This window comes from Zalophus californianus, chromosome 5 (genome assembly GCF_009762305.2).
Source record: "Zalophus californianus isolate mZalCal1 chromosome 5, mZalCal1.pri.v2, whole genome shotgun sequence".
Classification (NCBI taxonomy): domain Eukaryota; kingdom Metazoa; phylum Chordata; class Mammalia; order Carnivora; family Otariidae; genus Zalophus; species Zalophus californianus.
The window spans coordinates 6,923,206-6,940,567 of NC_045599.1; the positions used below are offsets into that span (position 1 = coordinate 6,923,206).

At 39.7% G+C, this 17,362-nt stretch overlaps 1 protein-coding gene across 1 annotated transcript; it reads left to right on the forward strand.

Moving 5' to 3' along the window:
* Positions 1-13,272: 13,272 nt before the first annotated feature.
* LOC113929431 (calcyclin-binding protein-like) lies at positions 13,273-14,289 on the forward strand. The gene has a single exon (XM_035727747.1). The coding sequence runs from the start codon at positions 13,425-13,427 to the stop codon at positions 13,980-13,982; it is 558 nt and encodes a 185-aa protein (XP_035583640.1). The 5' UTR covers positions 13,273-13,424; the 3' UTR covers positions 13,983-14,289.
* The last annotated feature ends 3,073 nt before the right edge of the window (positions 14,290-17,362 follow it).

Here is a 17,362-nt window from a genome sequence, read left to right on the forward strand (position 1 = left end):
TGACAATACAGAATCTCTAAGGACAGAAATGAGATCTAATCAGGCTGAACATAAATATGCTATGAATGAGATGCAGTCTAAACTGGATACTCTAACAGCCAGGGTAAATGAGGCAGAAGAGAGAATAAGTGATCTAGAAGAGAGACTGATGGAAAGGAAGGAAATGAAGGAGAGAAAAACAACTCATAGGACATGAAAAGAGAGAGAAATTAATGATACATTGAAAAGAACCAATATCAGGATCATCGGGATCCAAGAGGGGGTGGAGAGAGAGAGGTCTAGAAGGTATATTTGAGCAAATCATGGCTGAGAACTTCCCTAATCTGGGGAAGGAAATGAACATTCACATTCAAGAGGCAAAGAGGACTCCTCCCAAAATCAATAAAAATAGATCAACACCCCCACATATAATAGTGAAGCCTGCAAATCTTAGAGCCAAGAAAGCTATCCTGAGAGCAGCTAGGGGGAAGAGATTTCTTACTTACAGAGGGAGGAACATCAGAATAACATCAGATCTGTCCACAGAAACCTGGAAGGCCAGAAAAGACTGGCAAGATATATTCAGGGTACTAAATGAGAAGAACATGCAGCCAAGAATACTTTATTCAGCAAGGCTGTCATTCAGAATGGAAGGGGAAATAAAGCATTTCCAGGACAGACAGAAACTGAAGGAATATGTGATCACCAAGCCAGTCCTGCAAGAAATATTAAGGGGATCCTGTAAGTGAAGAGAAACCACAAGAGTAACAAAGACCAAAAAGTAACACTGTCAATTTACAGAAACAGGGACTTGACAGGCAATACATGCACTAAATTCATATCTTTCAATAGTTACTCTAAATGTAAATGGGCTGAATGTTCCCATCAAGAGACACAGGGTTGCAGATTGGACAAAAAAGCAGGACCCATCCATATGCTGTCTACAGGAGATGAATTTTGAACCTAAAGGCACCTCCAGTTTGAAAGTGAAGGAATGGAGAACAATTTACCACACTAATAGACCTCAAAAGAAAGCTGGGGTATAGCAATCTTCATACCAAAGACTGTAAACAACTTAAAACAAAGACTGTAGTAAGAGATGTAGAGGGACAATATATCATACTTAAAGGGTCTATCCAACAAGAAGATCTAACAATTGTAAATATCTATGCCCCCAACGTGGGAACAGCCAGTTACATAAAACAATTAAAAACCAAAGTAAAGAAACATACCGATAATAATACATTAATAGCAGGAGACTTCAACACCCCACTCACAGCAATGGACAGATCATCTAAGCAGAGGATCAACCAAGAAACAAGACCTATGAATGATGGACTTCACAGAAACATACAGAACATTACATCCTAAAACAACAGATTACTCATTCTTCTACAGGGCACATGGCACTTTCTCCAGAATACACACATATTGGGTCACAACTGATACCAAAAGATCGAGATTATTCCCTGCATATTTTCAGAACACAGTGCTTTGAAACTGGAACTCAATCAGAAGAAGAAATTTGGAAGGAACTCAAACACTCGGGGTTAAAGAGCATCCTGCTAAAGAATGAATAGATCAACCAGGAAATTAACAAAGGACTTAAACAATTCATTGAAGCTAATGAAAATGAAAACGCTTCAGTTTAAAACCTATGGGATACTGCAAAGGCAGTCCTAAGAGGGAAATCTATAGCCATCCAAGCCTCTCTCAAAAAATTAGAAAAATCCAAAATGCACAAACTAAACTTTCACCTAAATGACCTGGAGAAAGAACAGCAAATAAAGCACAAACCAAGCGGGAGAAGAGAAATAATAAAGATTAGAGCACAAATCAATGAAATGGAAGCCAGAAGAACAGTAGAACAGATCAACAAAATTAGAAGCTGGTTCTTTGAAATAGTTAATAACATTCATAATCCTCTGGCCAGACTTATCCAAAAGAAAAGAGAAAGGACCCAAATTAATAAAATTATGAATGAAAGGGGAGAGATCATGACTAATACCAAGAAAATAAAAAAAATTGTTAGAAATTTTTATCAGCAACTATATGCCAAGAAATTAAGCAATCTGGAAAAAACGGATGCATTCCTGGAAACTTATAAACTAGCAAGACTGAAAGAGGAAGAAATAGACAATTTGAACAGACCAATAACCAGTAAGGAAATTGAAGAAGTCATAAAAAAACCTCCCAAAAAACAAGAGTCCAGGGCCAGGTGGCTTCCCAGGGGAATTCTACCAAACATTTAAAGAAGAAATCACACCTATTGTGCTGAAGCTGTATCAAAAAATGGAAACAAGAAAAACTACCAAACTCCTTCTATGAGGCCAGCATTACCCTGATCCCAAGACCAGGAAAAGACCTCATCAAGAAGGAGAATTACAGACCAATATCCCTGATGAACATGGATGCCAAAATGCTCATGAAGATCCTAGGCAATGGGATCCAACATTACATTAAAAGGATTATTCACCACAACCAGGTGGGATTCATTGCTTGAATGCAAGTGTGGTTCAACATTCACAAATCAATCAATGTGTTAGAGCACATTAATAAAAGATAAGACAAGAACCATAAGATCCTCTCAATTAATGCAAAAAAGCATCTGACAAAATACAGCATTCTTTCTTGATTAAAACTCTTCAGAGTATAGGGATAGAGGGAACACACCTCAATATCATAAAAGCCATCTATGAAAAGCACACGGTGAATATCATTCTCAATGGGGAAAAACTGAGAGTTTTTCCCCTAAGGTCAGGAACATGACAGGGATCCCCACTCTCACCATTATTGTTCAACATAGTACTAGAAGCCCTGGCCTCAGCAATCAGATAACAAAAAGAAATAAAAGGCAATCAAATTGGCAAAGAAGAAATCAAATTCTCTCTCTTTATGATACTTTATGTGGAAAAACAAAAGACTCCACCCCAAAATTGCTAGAATTCATACAGCAATTCAGCAATGTGGCAGGATACAAAAAAAATCAATGCACAGAAATCAGTTGCATTTCTATACACTCACAATATGACTGAAGAAAGAGAAATTAAGGAATTGATTCCATTTACAATTGCACCAAAAATCATAAGATACTTAGGCATAAATCTAACCAAAGAGGTAAAGGATCTGTACTCTAAAAACTATAGAACACTTATGAAAGAAATTAAGGAAGACACAAAGAGATGGAAAAAACATTTCAGCTCATGGATTGGAAAAATAAACATTGTTAAAATGTCTATGCTACTTAGAGCAATCTACACATTCAAAGCAATCCCTATCCAAATACCACTGACATTTTTCACAGAGCTGGAACAAACAATCCTAAAATTTGTATGGAACCAGAAAAGACCTCAAATAGCCAGGGGAATGTTGAAAAAGAAACCAAAGCTGGGGGCATCACAATGCCTGACTTTGAAGGTATATTACAAATCTGTGATCTTGAAGACAGCATGGTACTGGCACAAGAACAAACACATAGGTCAGTGGAACAGAATAGAGACCCCAGAAATAGACCCTCAACATTATGGTCAACTAATTTCGACAAAGCAGGAAAGAATATCCAATGGGAAAAAGACAGTCTCTTCAATAAATGGTGTGGGAAAATTAGACAGCCACATGCAAAAGGATGAAACTGGACCATTCTCTTACCCCATACACAAAGATAAACTCAAAATGGATGAAAGACCTAAATGTGTGACAGGAATCCATCAAAATCCTAGAGGGAAACATGGGCAGTAACCTCTTTGACCTTGGCCACAGCAACCTCTTGCAAAACACATCTTTAAAGGCAAGGGAAACAAAAGCAAAAATGAACTTTTGGGACTTCATCAAGATAAAAAGCTTCTGCAGAGCAAAGGAAACAATCATGAGAACTAAAAGGCAACCTAAGGAATGGGAGAAGATATTTGCAAATGATGTATCAGATAAAGGGCTGGTATTCAAGATCTATAAAGAACTTCTAAAACTCAACACCCAAAAAACAAATAATCCAGGAAAGAAATGGTCAGAAGACATGAATAGACACTTCTCCAAAGAAGAGAAACAAATGGCCAACAGACACAAGAAAAAATGCTCCACATCACTTGCCATCAGGGAATTACAAATCACAACCACAATGAGATACCACTTTCCACCAGTTAAAATGGCTAAAATTAACAAGACAGGGAACAACAAATGTTGGTGAGGATGTAAAGGAAGAGGAACACTCTTACACTGTTGATGAGAATGCAAGCTGGTACAGCCACTCTGCAAAACAGTATGGAGGTGCCTCAAGATGTTAAAAATAGAGCTACCTTACGACCCAGCAATTGCACTACTGGATATTTACCCCAAAGATACAGATGTAGTGAAAAGAAGGGGCACCTGCATCCCAATGTTCATAGCAGCAATGTCCACAATAGCCAAAACTGGAAGGAGATATGATGTCCTTCAGTAGATGAATGGATAAAGAAGTGGTTAATATATACAATGGAATATTATTCAGCCATCAAAAAGGATGAATATCTACCATTTGCATCGACATGGATGGAACTGGAGGATATTATGCTAAGTGAAATAAGTCAGTCAGAGGAAGACAGTATCATTGGTTTTACTCACATGTGGAACATAAGGAATAGTGCAGAGGATCATAGGCAAAGGAGGGGGAAACTGAATGGGAAGATATCAGAGAGGGAGACAAACCATGTGAGACTCTTGACTTTGGGAAACAAAATGAGGGTTGCGGAAAGGGATGTGGGTAACTTGGTGATGCGCAATAAGGAGAGTATGTGATATGATGAGCATTGGGTGCTATAGGCAACTAATGAATCACTGAACATTATATCAAAAATTAATGATGTACCATATGTTGGCTAATTGAATTTAAAAAAAAAAGAAAAGAAAAAAAGTAAAATGTTAAAAAAAAAAAAGTGGGTGCCTAGCTGGCTCAGTGGGTTAAGCATCTGCCTTTGTCTCAGGTCATGATTCCAGGGTCCTGGGACTGAGTCCCACATCAGGCTCCTTGCTCAGCAGGGATTCTGCTTCTCCCTCTGATCCTCCCCCCTCTTGTGCTCTCTCTCATGCTCCCCAAAATAAATAAATAAAATCTTTAAAAAAAAAGCAAAAAACCTAAGTAGACATTTTTCTAAAGATGATACAAGAATGGCCATCAGGTGTATGAAAAAATATCCAACATCACTCACTAGTCAATACAAAATTCAAATCAAAACCACACTGACCTCACCCTTTTAGAATTCCATCAAAAAGACAAGAAATAATAATTGCTGATGAAGATGTGGAAAAATGGAAACCATTGTGTTGGGATTGTAAACTGGCACAGCCACTATGTGAAGTATAAAGAATCCTCAAAAAATTAAAAATGGGACTACTGTTAAAAAGAAAAGCACAGGTCTAAAATGGAGAAATGGAGTCACTTACATTAAGGCCCCACATCAGTTTTATACCTAACCTAACTGCAGTTTCAACCCTTCCACACTGTAACCTTTAACCAGCCAAACTGGAATTTTCTGGTCAGCACTAGGAGGCCAGCCCCTGAAAGACTCCTTCCCTTTTAGGAGGGTGACATTGTTGAAACAATGCATTTCTGGCTAATATAAAATCCCTTTTTGTAATGCCCTCCCTCTACCTTTAAAAACATTTCCTTTCTGATTGACCTATTTCGCTCAGCATAATAAGTCAATCAGAAAAAGACATGTATCATATGATCTCACTGATAGGAGGAATTCTTAATCTCAGGAAACAAACTGAGGATTGCTGGAGTGGTGGGGGGTGGGAGGGATGAGGTGGCTGGGTGATAGACACTGGGGAGGGTATATGCTATGGTGAGTGCTATGAATTGTGTAAGACTGTTGAATCACAGACCTGTATCTCTGAAACAAATAATGCATTATATGTTAAAAAAAAAAAGCAGGAAGGGAAAAATGAAGACGAACCATGAGAGACTATAGACTCTGAGAAACAAACTGAGGGTTCTCTAGTTGGGAGGGGGGTGGGGGGATTGGTTAGCCTGGTGATGGGTATTAAAGAAGGCACATTCTGCATGGAGCACTGGGTGTTATACGCAAACAATGAATCATGGAACACTACATCAAAAACTAATGATGTAATGTATGGTGATTAACATAACATAATAAAAACAAAACAAAACAAAACAAAACATTTCCTTTCCTTCTCTGCAGCTCAGTAGAGCTCCCCTCTCCTTATTAGATGGGAAGCTGCCTGATTTATAAATTGTTTCGAGAAGCCAACTAGACCTTCAAATTTACTCAGTTGAATTTGTGTGTGTGTCTAACAGATTCAGGGGCAGCACTGGTCTCCAAAGACAAGTTCTGACAGCACTCGGAATATGAGAAACACAGGCATGGCTCCCTGAAAACACTTCTGAGTTCACTGTCTTTATCACAGTTTCTGGGGGCCATTGTTAACTACCTCTCTGTTTGAGCTCTGCTTTCTTTGCACCAGGCTAGTGATCTTACTGGTTTTCCAGTCCAGGGTTAATGGGTCAGTCTAGATTGAAAAGAGGCACCAACAAAGGGTCAGTCTTTATAAAGCCCTTAGTTCAGTCATTTACTGATGTTTGCTGGTTTAATTCCTTCCCCAGTTCCAGTTTGTAGTCCCCATCTGCTAAGGTCCGCTGCTTCAGTCCACACAGAATTGCTGGTGGTGCACACAGGATCCTCTGTTGGCCAATTTGCTGTAACTTCTCAAGCTCAGCCTTTGGTTCTGTTCTCAGAGTCCATGTTGGGAACAGTGGTGGCAGCCACAGTTTGTCATTTGTTTGGAATCTGTCAACACTCCCTATTCTTGGAGGTGTGATGGTTCATTCTGTGCCCCAGCCCCTAGTCCTTTAGCTACTGTTGGTGTCCATACTGCTGTTTCCTCAGAACTGTTGGTTTCTGTTAATGTGCACATGGGGTAAAGGCTTGGCTAAAATTGAAATAATAAATAAATAATAAGAGAATGGGATCCTTCAAATCCAAAGAGTTAAGTGTTCCATCTTCTCAACACCAGCTTATTTTATATCTTAAGAACTATGGTCCTGGATACTATAAAAATCTAAAAGCTTGTTTTGTGTCCTGAAGAACTTGGCTTGGTAGCTGTCAGGTTGGGGTACAACAAAATAAGGCCGGACAGAAATGTTAGCTATGCCGTATTCATGACTAGATATGGTGGACAGAAATGTGGGCTAAACTTCATTTGTAGTTAGGATCCTACCAAACTGCTACCAGCCTTCAGGGGAATTACAACCTAGAATTATAATGGCCATTATGAAGAATGTTCCAATTAGATAAGATCATTTAAGATGACATGATACTTTATGTGGAAAACCCAAAAGACTGCACCCCCAAATTACTAGAACTCATACAGCAATTCAGTAATGTGGCAGGATACAAAGTCAATGCACAGAAATGAGTTGCTTTCTTATACACTAACAATGCAACTGTAGAAAGAGAAATTAGAGAAACGATTTCATTTACAATAGCATCAAAAACCATAAGATACTGCGGAATAAACATAATCAAAGAGGTAAAGGATCTATACTCTAGGAAATACAGAACACTCATGAAAGAAATTGAAGAAGACACAAAAAGATAGAAAAATATTCCATGCTCATGGATTGAAAGAATAAATATTGTTAAAATGTCGGGTGGAGCAAGATGGCGGAGGAGTAGGAGACATGGATTTCGTCTGGTCTCAGGAATTCAGCTGAATAGGGATCAAAATATTCTGAACACCTATGAACTCAACAGGAGATTGAAGAAGAGAGTAGCAACAACTCTCTGCACAGAGAAGCGACCACTTACTGGAAGGTAGGATGTGCGGAGAAGTGAATCCAAAGTGATATTCGGGAGGATAGATGGTGGGGGAGGGGGCCTCCGCCGCTTCTGGCAAGTGATAGAGCAGCGGAGCACAAAATCGGAACTTTTAGAAGTCAGCTCCGCTGAGGGACGTCACTCCAGTGACTAAGCGGGAGGTGGAACCCTCGCGGGACAGTGTGGTCTCAGGACCCTCGGGGTCAAAGAGAGACTGGGGGTGCCTGAGTGCAGCACAGCTCCCAGGTATTGGAGCGGGGAAGCCGGGTGCAGAGACGGAGCCAAGGCGTGGGCTCTCAGCTCGGGGTAGCCATAAACTGTGATCCGCAGCCCAGTCAGGCCACTGCTCCTCCAGCAGGGACCCAACAAGGAGCAGAGCCAGGGAGACTCCCCTTCCTCTCCTGGGAGGAGCAGTGTGGGAGCGCACCACAGGGATCTGCTGGGTTTGGAGACTCCACACAGGGCCGGGTGCCAGAGATAGAAACACTCGGTCACAGGCTGGGTGAGTACAGAGTACGGCAGGAGACCGGGGAGACGGGAGTGACTGACTGCTTTTCTCTGGGGGTGCACTGAGGAGCAGGGCCCCGAGTTCTCAGCTCCTCTAGGCGGAGATTGGGAGGCCACCATTTTCACTCTCATCCTTCAAAGTTGTACCGAGAGCTTGAAGGGAACAAAAGCTCCCAAGAACAAACCCGAGCAGATTGCTTAGCCCGGACCGACAAGGGTGGGGCAATTCCGCCTCCGGCAAAGACATTTGGGAACCACAGCAACAGGCCCCTCCCCCAGAAGATCAGCACAAACAGCCAGCCAAGACCAAGTTTACCGATCAAGGAGAACGGGAGAACTCCAGCGCTAGGGGAATACTGCACATAGAATTCATGGCTTTTTTTACCAAGATACATTAGTTTTTCGAAGTTAATTTTTTTAACTTTTTTTTTTGAAATTTTCTTTTTCCCTTTTTCAACTAACATCTTATCAATCCCTTTTTTAAAAAAAACATTTTTATTTTTCATTTTAAGAGTCATATTTCATCCCTTCATAGAAGTTACCTTTATTTTAGGCATATATATATATATATATATATATATATATATAAGTTGTTCTCTCTTTAAAATTTTGAGATACAGTTTCTTCTAACAGATCTAAATATACCCTAAATCTCTAGTGTATGGCTTTGTTCTAGTCTCCTGCCTGATCACATTCTCTCCCTTTTTTAAAAAAATCTTCTTTCTTTTTTCAAACAACTTCTTATCAATTCCTTTTATAAAATCTTTTATAATTTTCATCTTTACAGTCATCTTCCATCCCTTCATTGTATCAACCCTTATTTTGTACATATATAGGTCTTCCTTTCTTTAAAATTTTAGGAGGCACTTTCTTCTAACAGACCAAAATACGCCCAAAATCCAGTTTGTGGCACTGATCTATGCACTAGCCTGATCATATTTGACCATATTCTGTTTTTTTTTGTTTTGTTCTGTTTTTGTTTGTTTTTCTCTTTTTCTTTTTCTTTTTTTTTTCTCCTCTTTCTTTTTTCTTTCTTTCCCTTTCTTTTCCCCTGGTTTCAGGTCTTTTCTGATTTGTTTAGAGTATATTTTCTGTGGACGTTGTTAACCTGTTAGCATTTTGTTCTCTCATTCATCTATTCTCCTCTGGACAAAATAACAAGACGAAAGAAATCACCTCAGCAAAAAAGAACAAGAGGTAGTACCATCTGCCAGGGACCTACTCAATACGAACATTAGTATGATGTAGGACCTAGAGTTCAAAATCATGATTTTAAAGATACTAGCTGGGCTTGAAAAATGCATGAAAGTTAGTAGAGACACCCTTCCTGGAGAAATAAAAGAACTAAAATCTAACCAAATCGAAATCAAAAAGGCTATTAATGAGGTGCAATAAAAAATGGGGGCACTAACGGCTAGTATAAATGAGGCAGAAGAGAGAATCAGAGATAAAGAAGACCAAATGATGGAAAATAAAGAAGCTGAGAAAAACAGAGATAAACAACTACTCGAATACGAGGGCAGAATTCGAGAGATAAGCGATACGATAAGACAAAACAACATTAGAATAATTGGGATCCCAGAACAAGAAAGAGAGAGAGGGGCAGAAGGTATACTGGAGCAAATTTTAGCAGAGAACTTCCCTAATGTGGGGAAGGAAACAAAATCCAGGAGGCACAGAGAACCCCTCTCAAAATCAATAAAAACAGGTCAATACCCCGACATCTAATAGTAAAACTTACGAGTCTCAGAGACAAAGAGAAAATCTTGAAAGCAGCTCGGGAGAAAAGATATGTAACCTATAAATGTAGAAACATTAGATTGGCAACAGACCTATCCACAGAGACCTGGCAGGCCAGAAAGGACTGGCACGATATCCTCAGAGCACTAAAGGAGAAAAATATGCAGCCAAGAATACTATATCCAGCTAGGCTCTCATTGAAAATTGAAGGAGAGATAAAAAGCTTCCAGGACAAACAAAAACTGAAGGAATTTCCAAACACGAAACCAGCCCTCCAAGAAATATTGAAAGGGGTCCTCTAAGCAAAGAGAGAGCCTAAAAGCAGCATAGACCAGAAAGGAACACAGACAATATACTGTTAACAGTCACCTTACAGGCAATAGAATGGCACTAAATTCATATCTTTCAATAGTTACCCTGAATGTAAATGGGCTCAATGTCCCAATCAAAAGACACAGGCTATCAGGTTAGATTAAAAAACAAGACCCACTGATATGCTGTCTGCAAGAGACTCATTTTAGATCCAAAGACACCCCCAGATTGAAAGTGAGGGGGTGGAAAACCATTTACCATGCTAATGGATGCCAAAAGAAAGCTGAGGTGGCTATCCTTATGTCAGACAAATTAGATTTTAAAACAAAGACTGTATTAAGAGATGAGGAAGGACACTATATCCTACTTAAAGGGTCTATCCAACAAGAAGATCTAACAATTGTAAACATCTATGCCCCTAACATGGGAGCAACCAATTATATAAGGCAATTAATAACAAAAGCAAAGAAACACATTGACAACAATATAATAATAGTGTGGGACTTTAGCACCCCCTGACTGAAATGGACAGATCATCTAAGCAAAAGATCAACAAGGAAATAAAGACTTTAAATGACACATTGGACCAAATGGGCTTCACAGACATATTTAGAACATTCCATCCCAAAGCAACGGAATACACATTCTTCTCTAGTGCCCATGGAACATTCTCCAGAATTGATCACATCCTAGGTCACAAATCAGGTCTCAGCTGCTACCAAATGATTGGGATTATTCCCTGCATGTTTTCAAACCACAATGCTTTGAAACTAGAACTCAATCACAAGAGGAAAGTTGGAAGGAACTCAAATACATGGAGGCTAAAGAGCATCCTACTAAAGAATGAATGGGTCAACCAGGAAATTAAAGAAAAATTTAAAAAATTCATGGAAACCAATGAAAATGAAAACACAACTGTTCAAAATCTTTGGGATACAGCAAAGGAAGAATAGGAAAGTATACAGCAATACAAGCCTTTCTCAAGAAACAAGAAAGGTCTCAAATACACAACCTAACCCTACACCTAAAGGAGCTAGAGAAAAAATAGCAAATAAAGCCTAAACCCAGCAGGAGAAGAGAAATAATAAAGATCAGAGCAGAAACCAATGAAATAGAAACCAAAAGAACAGTAGAACAGACCAACGAACCTAGGAGCTCGTTTTTGAAAGAATTAACAAGATTGATAAACCGCTGGCCAGACTTATTCAAAAGAAAAAATAAATGACCCAAATCAACAATATCATGAATGAAAGAGATCACAACCAACACCAAAGAAATACAAACAATTATAAGAACATATTATGAGCAACTCTATGCCAGGAAATTAGATAACCTGGAAGAAATGGATGCATTCCTAGAGATGTATCAACTACCAAAACTGAACCAGGAAGAAATAGAAAACCTGAACAGATCTACAACCACTAAGGAAACTAAAGCAGTCATCCAAAATTTCCCAACAAACAAGAGCCCAGGGCCAGATGGCTTCCTAGGGGAATTCTACCAAACATTTAATGAAGAATTAATACCCATTTTCCTGAAATGGGACATCCAAAAAATAGAAATGGAAGGAAAACATCCAAACTTGTTTTATGAGGCCACCATTACCTTGATCCCCAAACCAGACAAAGACCCCATCAAAAAGGAGAATTACAGAGCAATATCCTTGATGAACATGGATGCAAAAATTCTCACCAAAATACTAGCCAATAGGATCCAACAGTACATTAAAAGGATTATTCAGCATGACCAAGAGGGATTTATCCCTGGGCTGCAAGGTTGGTTCAACATCCGCAAATCAATCAACGTGGTACAATACATTAACAAAAGAAAGAACAAGAATCATATGATCCTCTCAATAGATGCAGAAAAAGCATTTGATAAAGTACAGCATCCTTTCTTGATCAAAACTCTTCAGAGTATAGGGATAGAGGGCACATACCTCAATATCATAAAAGCCATCCATGAAAAACCTACAGCAAATATCATTCTCAATGGGGAAAAATTGTGAGCTTTCCCCCTAAGGTCAGGAATGCGGCAGGGATGTCCACTCTCACCACTGCTATTCAACATAGTATTAGAAGTCCTAGCCACAGCAATCAGACAACAAAAAGAAATCAAAGGCATCCAAATCGGCAAGGAGGAAGTCAAACTCTCACTCTTTGCAGATGATATGATACTCCATGTGGAAAACCCAAAAGACTCCACCCCAAAACTGCTAGAACTCATACAGGAATTCAGTCAAGTGGCAGGATATAAAATCAATGCACAGAAATCAGTGGCATTCCTATATAGCAACAACAAGACAGAAGAGAGACAAATTAAGGAGTCGATCTCAATTACAACTGCACCCAAAACCATAAGATACCTACGAATAAATCTAACCAAAGAGGCAAAGGATCTGTACTCAGAAAACTATAAAATTCTCATGAAAGAAATTGAGGAAGACAACAAGAAATGGAAAAACTATCCATGCTCATGGATTGGAAGAACAAATATTGTGAAGATCTCAATGCTACCTAGAGCAATCTACACATTCAATGCAATCCCCATCAAAATACCATCCACTTTTTTCAAAGAAATGGAACAAATAATCCTAAAATTTGTACAGAACCAGAAGAGACCCCAAATAGCCAGAGGAATGTTGAAAAAGAAAAGCAAAGCTGGCGGCATCACAATTCCGGACTTCCAGCTCTATTACAAAGCTGTCATCATCCAGACAGTGTGGTACTGTGTGCAGCGGTGACGGACTCTCGAAGGTTCCAGAGGCGCCGCGTGCAGGAGGCGGGCTGGGTCTCGCGTCGGGTCGGGTTTGTGTGCAGGCTTGGGGCGCTGTGACTCGTGCGGGTGGGGCCTGTGTCCGGGTAAGCACGTTCAGTGCGGTGTTTCCTGTTGTTCCCCCCTGCGTGTCTGTAGCTCGGGCCTTGCCTGATCAGTCCGACCACGGCTTCAGCTTCGGAAGAGCTACAGAAAGATTTAGAAGAGGTGAAGGTGCTGCTGGAAAAAGCCACTAGAAAAAGAGTACGTGATGTCCTTACAGCTGAAAAATCCAAGATTGAGACAGAAATCAAGAACAAGATGCAGCAGAAATCACAGAGAAAAGCAGAACTTCTTGACAGTGAAAAGCCAGCTGCTGTGGTTGCTCCCGTTACAACAGGATATACAGTGAAAATCAGTAATTACAGATGGGATCAGTCAGATAAGTTTGTGAAAATCTATATTACCTTAACTGGAGTTCATCAGGTCCCCACCGAGAATGTGCAGGTGCATTTCACAGAGAGGTCATTTGATCTTTTGGTAAAGAATCTAAATGGGAAGAGTTACTCCATGATTGTGAACAATCTCTTAAAACCCATCTCTGTGGAAGGCAGTTCAAAAAAAGTCAAGACAGATACAGTCCTTATTTTATGTAGAAAGAAAGCAGAAAATACACGTTGGGACTACCTGACACAGGTTGAAAAAGAATGCAAAGAGAGAGAAAAGCCCTCCTATGACACTGAAACAGATCCTAGTGAGGGACTGATGAATGTTCTAAAGAAAATTTATGAAGACGGAGATGATGACATGAAGCAAACCATTAATAAAGCCTGGGTGGAATCAAGAGAGAAGCAAGCCAAAGGAGACACAGAATTTTAAGACTTTAAAGTCATTTTGGGAACTGTGATGTGGAAATATTGATGTTTCCAATAAGGAAATGTTGGTGAGCTGCACAGATAAATTTGACAGATAACTGCTTACATAGCCACCTTCTAAGTAAAGGCAGTGAATTCTCCCATTTCCTCCTGGAGGATTTATTTAAATAAAATATGCTTATTAAACACTTCCTCCAAAGAGCGTTTCCTTAGTAATCTGGGCATTTTGTTCAAAAAAGGATAATATGGTATTCTTGTGTGAAATGTAAAAAAAGCAAGTCTTGCCTAATGATAATGCCACATTGTGTGTATTTTTGTTCAGATAAGATGTAGAAAACAAAAGTTGTTTTTGCCTATAAGTTCCTGACACTAGCTCCCACAATTGTAAGAATAAGTAAAAATAAAACCTGAATTTTTCCATAAAATTAAAAAAAAAAAAAAGACAGTATGGTACTGGCACAAAAACAGACAGAGATCAATGGAACAGAATTGAGAGCCCAGAAATAGACCCTCAACTCTATGGTCAATTCATCTTTGACAAAGCAGAAAAGAATGTCCAATGGCAAAAAGACAGTCTCTTCAAAAAATGGTGTTGGGAAAATTGGACAGTCACATGCAGAAGAATGAAACTGGACCATTTTCTTACACCACACACAAAATAGACTTCAAATGATTGAAAGATCTAAACGTGAGACAGGAGTCCATCAAAATCCTAAAGGAGAACACAGGCAGCAACCTGTTCGACCTCAGCTGCAGCAACTTCTTCCTAGAAACATCGCCAAAGGCAAGGGAAGCAAGGGCAAAAATGAACTATTGGGATTTCATCAAGACAAAAAGCTTTGCACAGCAAAAGAAACAGTCCACAAAACCAAAAGACAACCGACAGAATGGGAGAAAATATTTGCAAATGACATATCAGATAAAGGGCTAGTATCCAAAATCTATAAAGAACTTCTCAAACTCAACACCCAAAGAACAAATAATCCAATCAAGAAATGGGCAGAAGACATGAACAGATATTTTTCCAAAGAAGACATCCACGTGGCCAACAGACACATGAAAAAGTGCTCAACATCACTCAGCATCAGGGAAATCCCAATCAAAACCTCAATGAGATACCACCTCACACCAGTCAGAATGGCTAAAATTAACAAGTCAGGAAACGACAGATGTTGGCGGGGATGTGGAGAAAGGGGAACCATCCTACACTGTTGGTGGGAATGCAAGCTGGTGCAGCCACTCTGGAAAACAGTATGGAGGTTCCTCAAACAGTTGAAAATAGAGCTACCATATGATCCAGCAATTGCACTACTGGGTATTTACCACAAAGATACAAATGTAGGGATCCGAAGGGGTATGTGCACCCCAATGTTTATAGCAGCAATGTCCAGAATAGCCAACTGTGGAAAGAGCCATGATGTCCATCGACAGATGAATGGATAAAGAAGACATGGTATATATACACAATGGAATATTATGCAGCCATCAAAAGGAATGAGATCTTGCCATTTGCAACGATGTGGATAGAACTGGAGGGTGTTATGCTGAGTGAAATAAGTCAGTCAGAGAAAGACGTGTATCATATGACCTCACTGATATGAGGAATTCTTAATCTCAGGAAACAAACTGAGGTTTGCTGGAGTCGTGGGGGTATGGGAAGGATGGGGTGGCTGGGTGATAGACATTGGGGAGGGTATGTGCTATGGTGAGCACTGTGAATTGTGCAATAGTGTTGAATCACAGATCTGTACCCCTGAAACAAATATTGTGATATATGTTAAGAAAAAAAAAGAAGAAGAAGATAGCAGGAGGGGAAGAATGAAGGGGAGTAAATCGGAGGGGGAGATGAACCATGAGAGGCGATGGACTCAGAAAAACAAACTGAGGGTTCTAGAGGGGAGAGGGATGAGGGGATGGGTTAGCCTGGTGATGGGTATTCAACAGGGCACGTTCTGCGTGGAGCACTGGGTGTTATGCACAAACAATGAATCATGGAACACTACATCAAAAACTAATGATGTAATGTATGGTGATTAACATAACAATAAAAAATTTAAAAAAATATTGTTAAAATGTCTATGCTACCCAGAGCAATGTATAACTTCAATGCCATCCTGATCAAAATTCCAATGACATTTTTCAAAGTGCTGGAACAAACAATCCTAAAATTTGGAATCAGAAAAGACCCTGAATCACCAAGGAAACATTGAAAAAGAAAAATAAAGCTAGGGGAATCATGTTGCCGGATTTCAGGCTATATTACAAACCAAGACAGCATGGTACTGGCACAAAAACAGACATCTAGACCAATGGAACAGAATAAAGAGCCCAGATATGCATCCTCAACTCTATGGTCAAATAATCTTCGACAAAGCAGGAAAGAATGTCCAATGGAAAAAAGACAGTCTCTCCAACAAATGGTGTTGGGAAAATTGGACAGCCACATGCAGAAGAATGAACCTGGACCATTCTCTTACACCATACACAATGATAAACTCAAAATAGATGAAGGACATAAACGTGAGGCAGGAATCCACCAAAATCCTAGAAGAGAACACAGGCAGTACCTCTTCAACCTTGGACAAAGCAACTTTTGCAAGACACGTCCCTATAGGCAAAGGCAACAAAAGCAATAATGAACTATTCAGACTTCATCAAGATAAAAACTTGTTCACAGCAAAGAAAACAGTCAACAAAACAAAGAGGCAACCCACAGAATCAGAGAAGATATTTGCACATGACACTACAGATAAAGGGCTGGTATCCAAGATCTATAAAGAACTTCTCAAACTCAGGGCACCTGGGTGGCTCAGTCATTAAGTGTCTGCCTTTGGCTGAGGTCATGATCCCAGGGTCCTGGGATCGAGCCCTGAATCAGGCTCCCTGCTCAGCAGGGAAGCCTGCTTCTCCCTCTCTCACTCCCCCTGCTTGTGTTCCCTCTCTCGCTGTGTCTCTCTCTGTCAAATAAATAAATAAAATCTTAAAAATAATATAGAACTTCTCAAACTCAACACCCAAAAATCAAATAATCAAGTCAAAAAATGGGCAGAAGACATGAAAAGACACTTCTCTGAAGAAGACATACAGGGCGAACAGACACATGAAAAAGTGTTCATCATCATTAGACATCAGGGAAATTCAAATCAAAACTACATTGAGATACCACCTTACACCAGTTAGAATGACAAAGATGGACAAGGAAAGAAACAACAAATATTGGAGAGGTTGTGGAGAAAGGAGAACCCTCTTACACTGTTGGTGGGAATGCAAGTTGGTACAGCCACGTTGGAAAACGGTGTGGAAGTTCCTCAAAAAATTAAAAATAGAGCTACCTTATGACCCAGCAATTGCACTCCTGGGTATTCACCCCAAAGACACAGATGT

Coding starts and splice junctions, on each gene's coding strand:
- LOC113929431 (XM_035727747.1), top strand. CDS start 13,425: ATGCAGCAGAAATCACAGAGAAAAGCAGAACTTCTTGACAGTGAAAAG.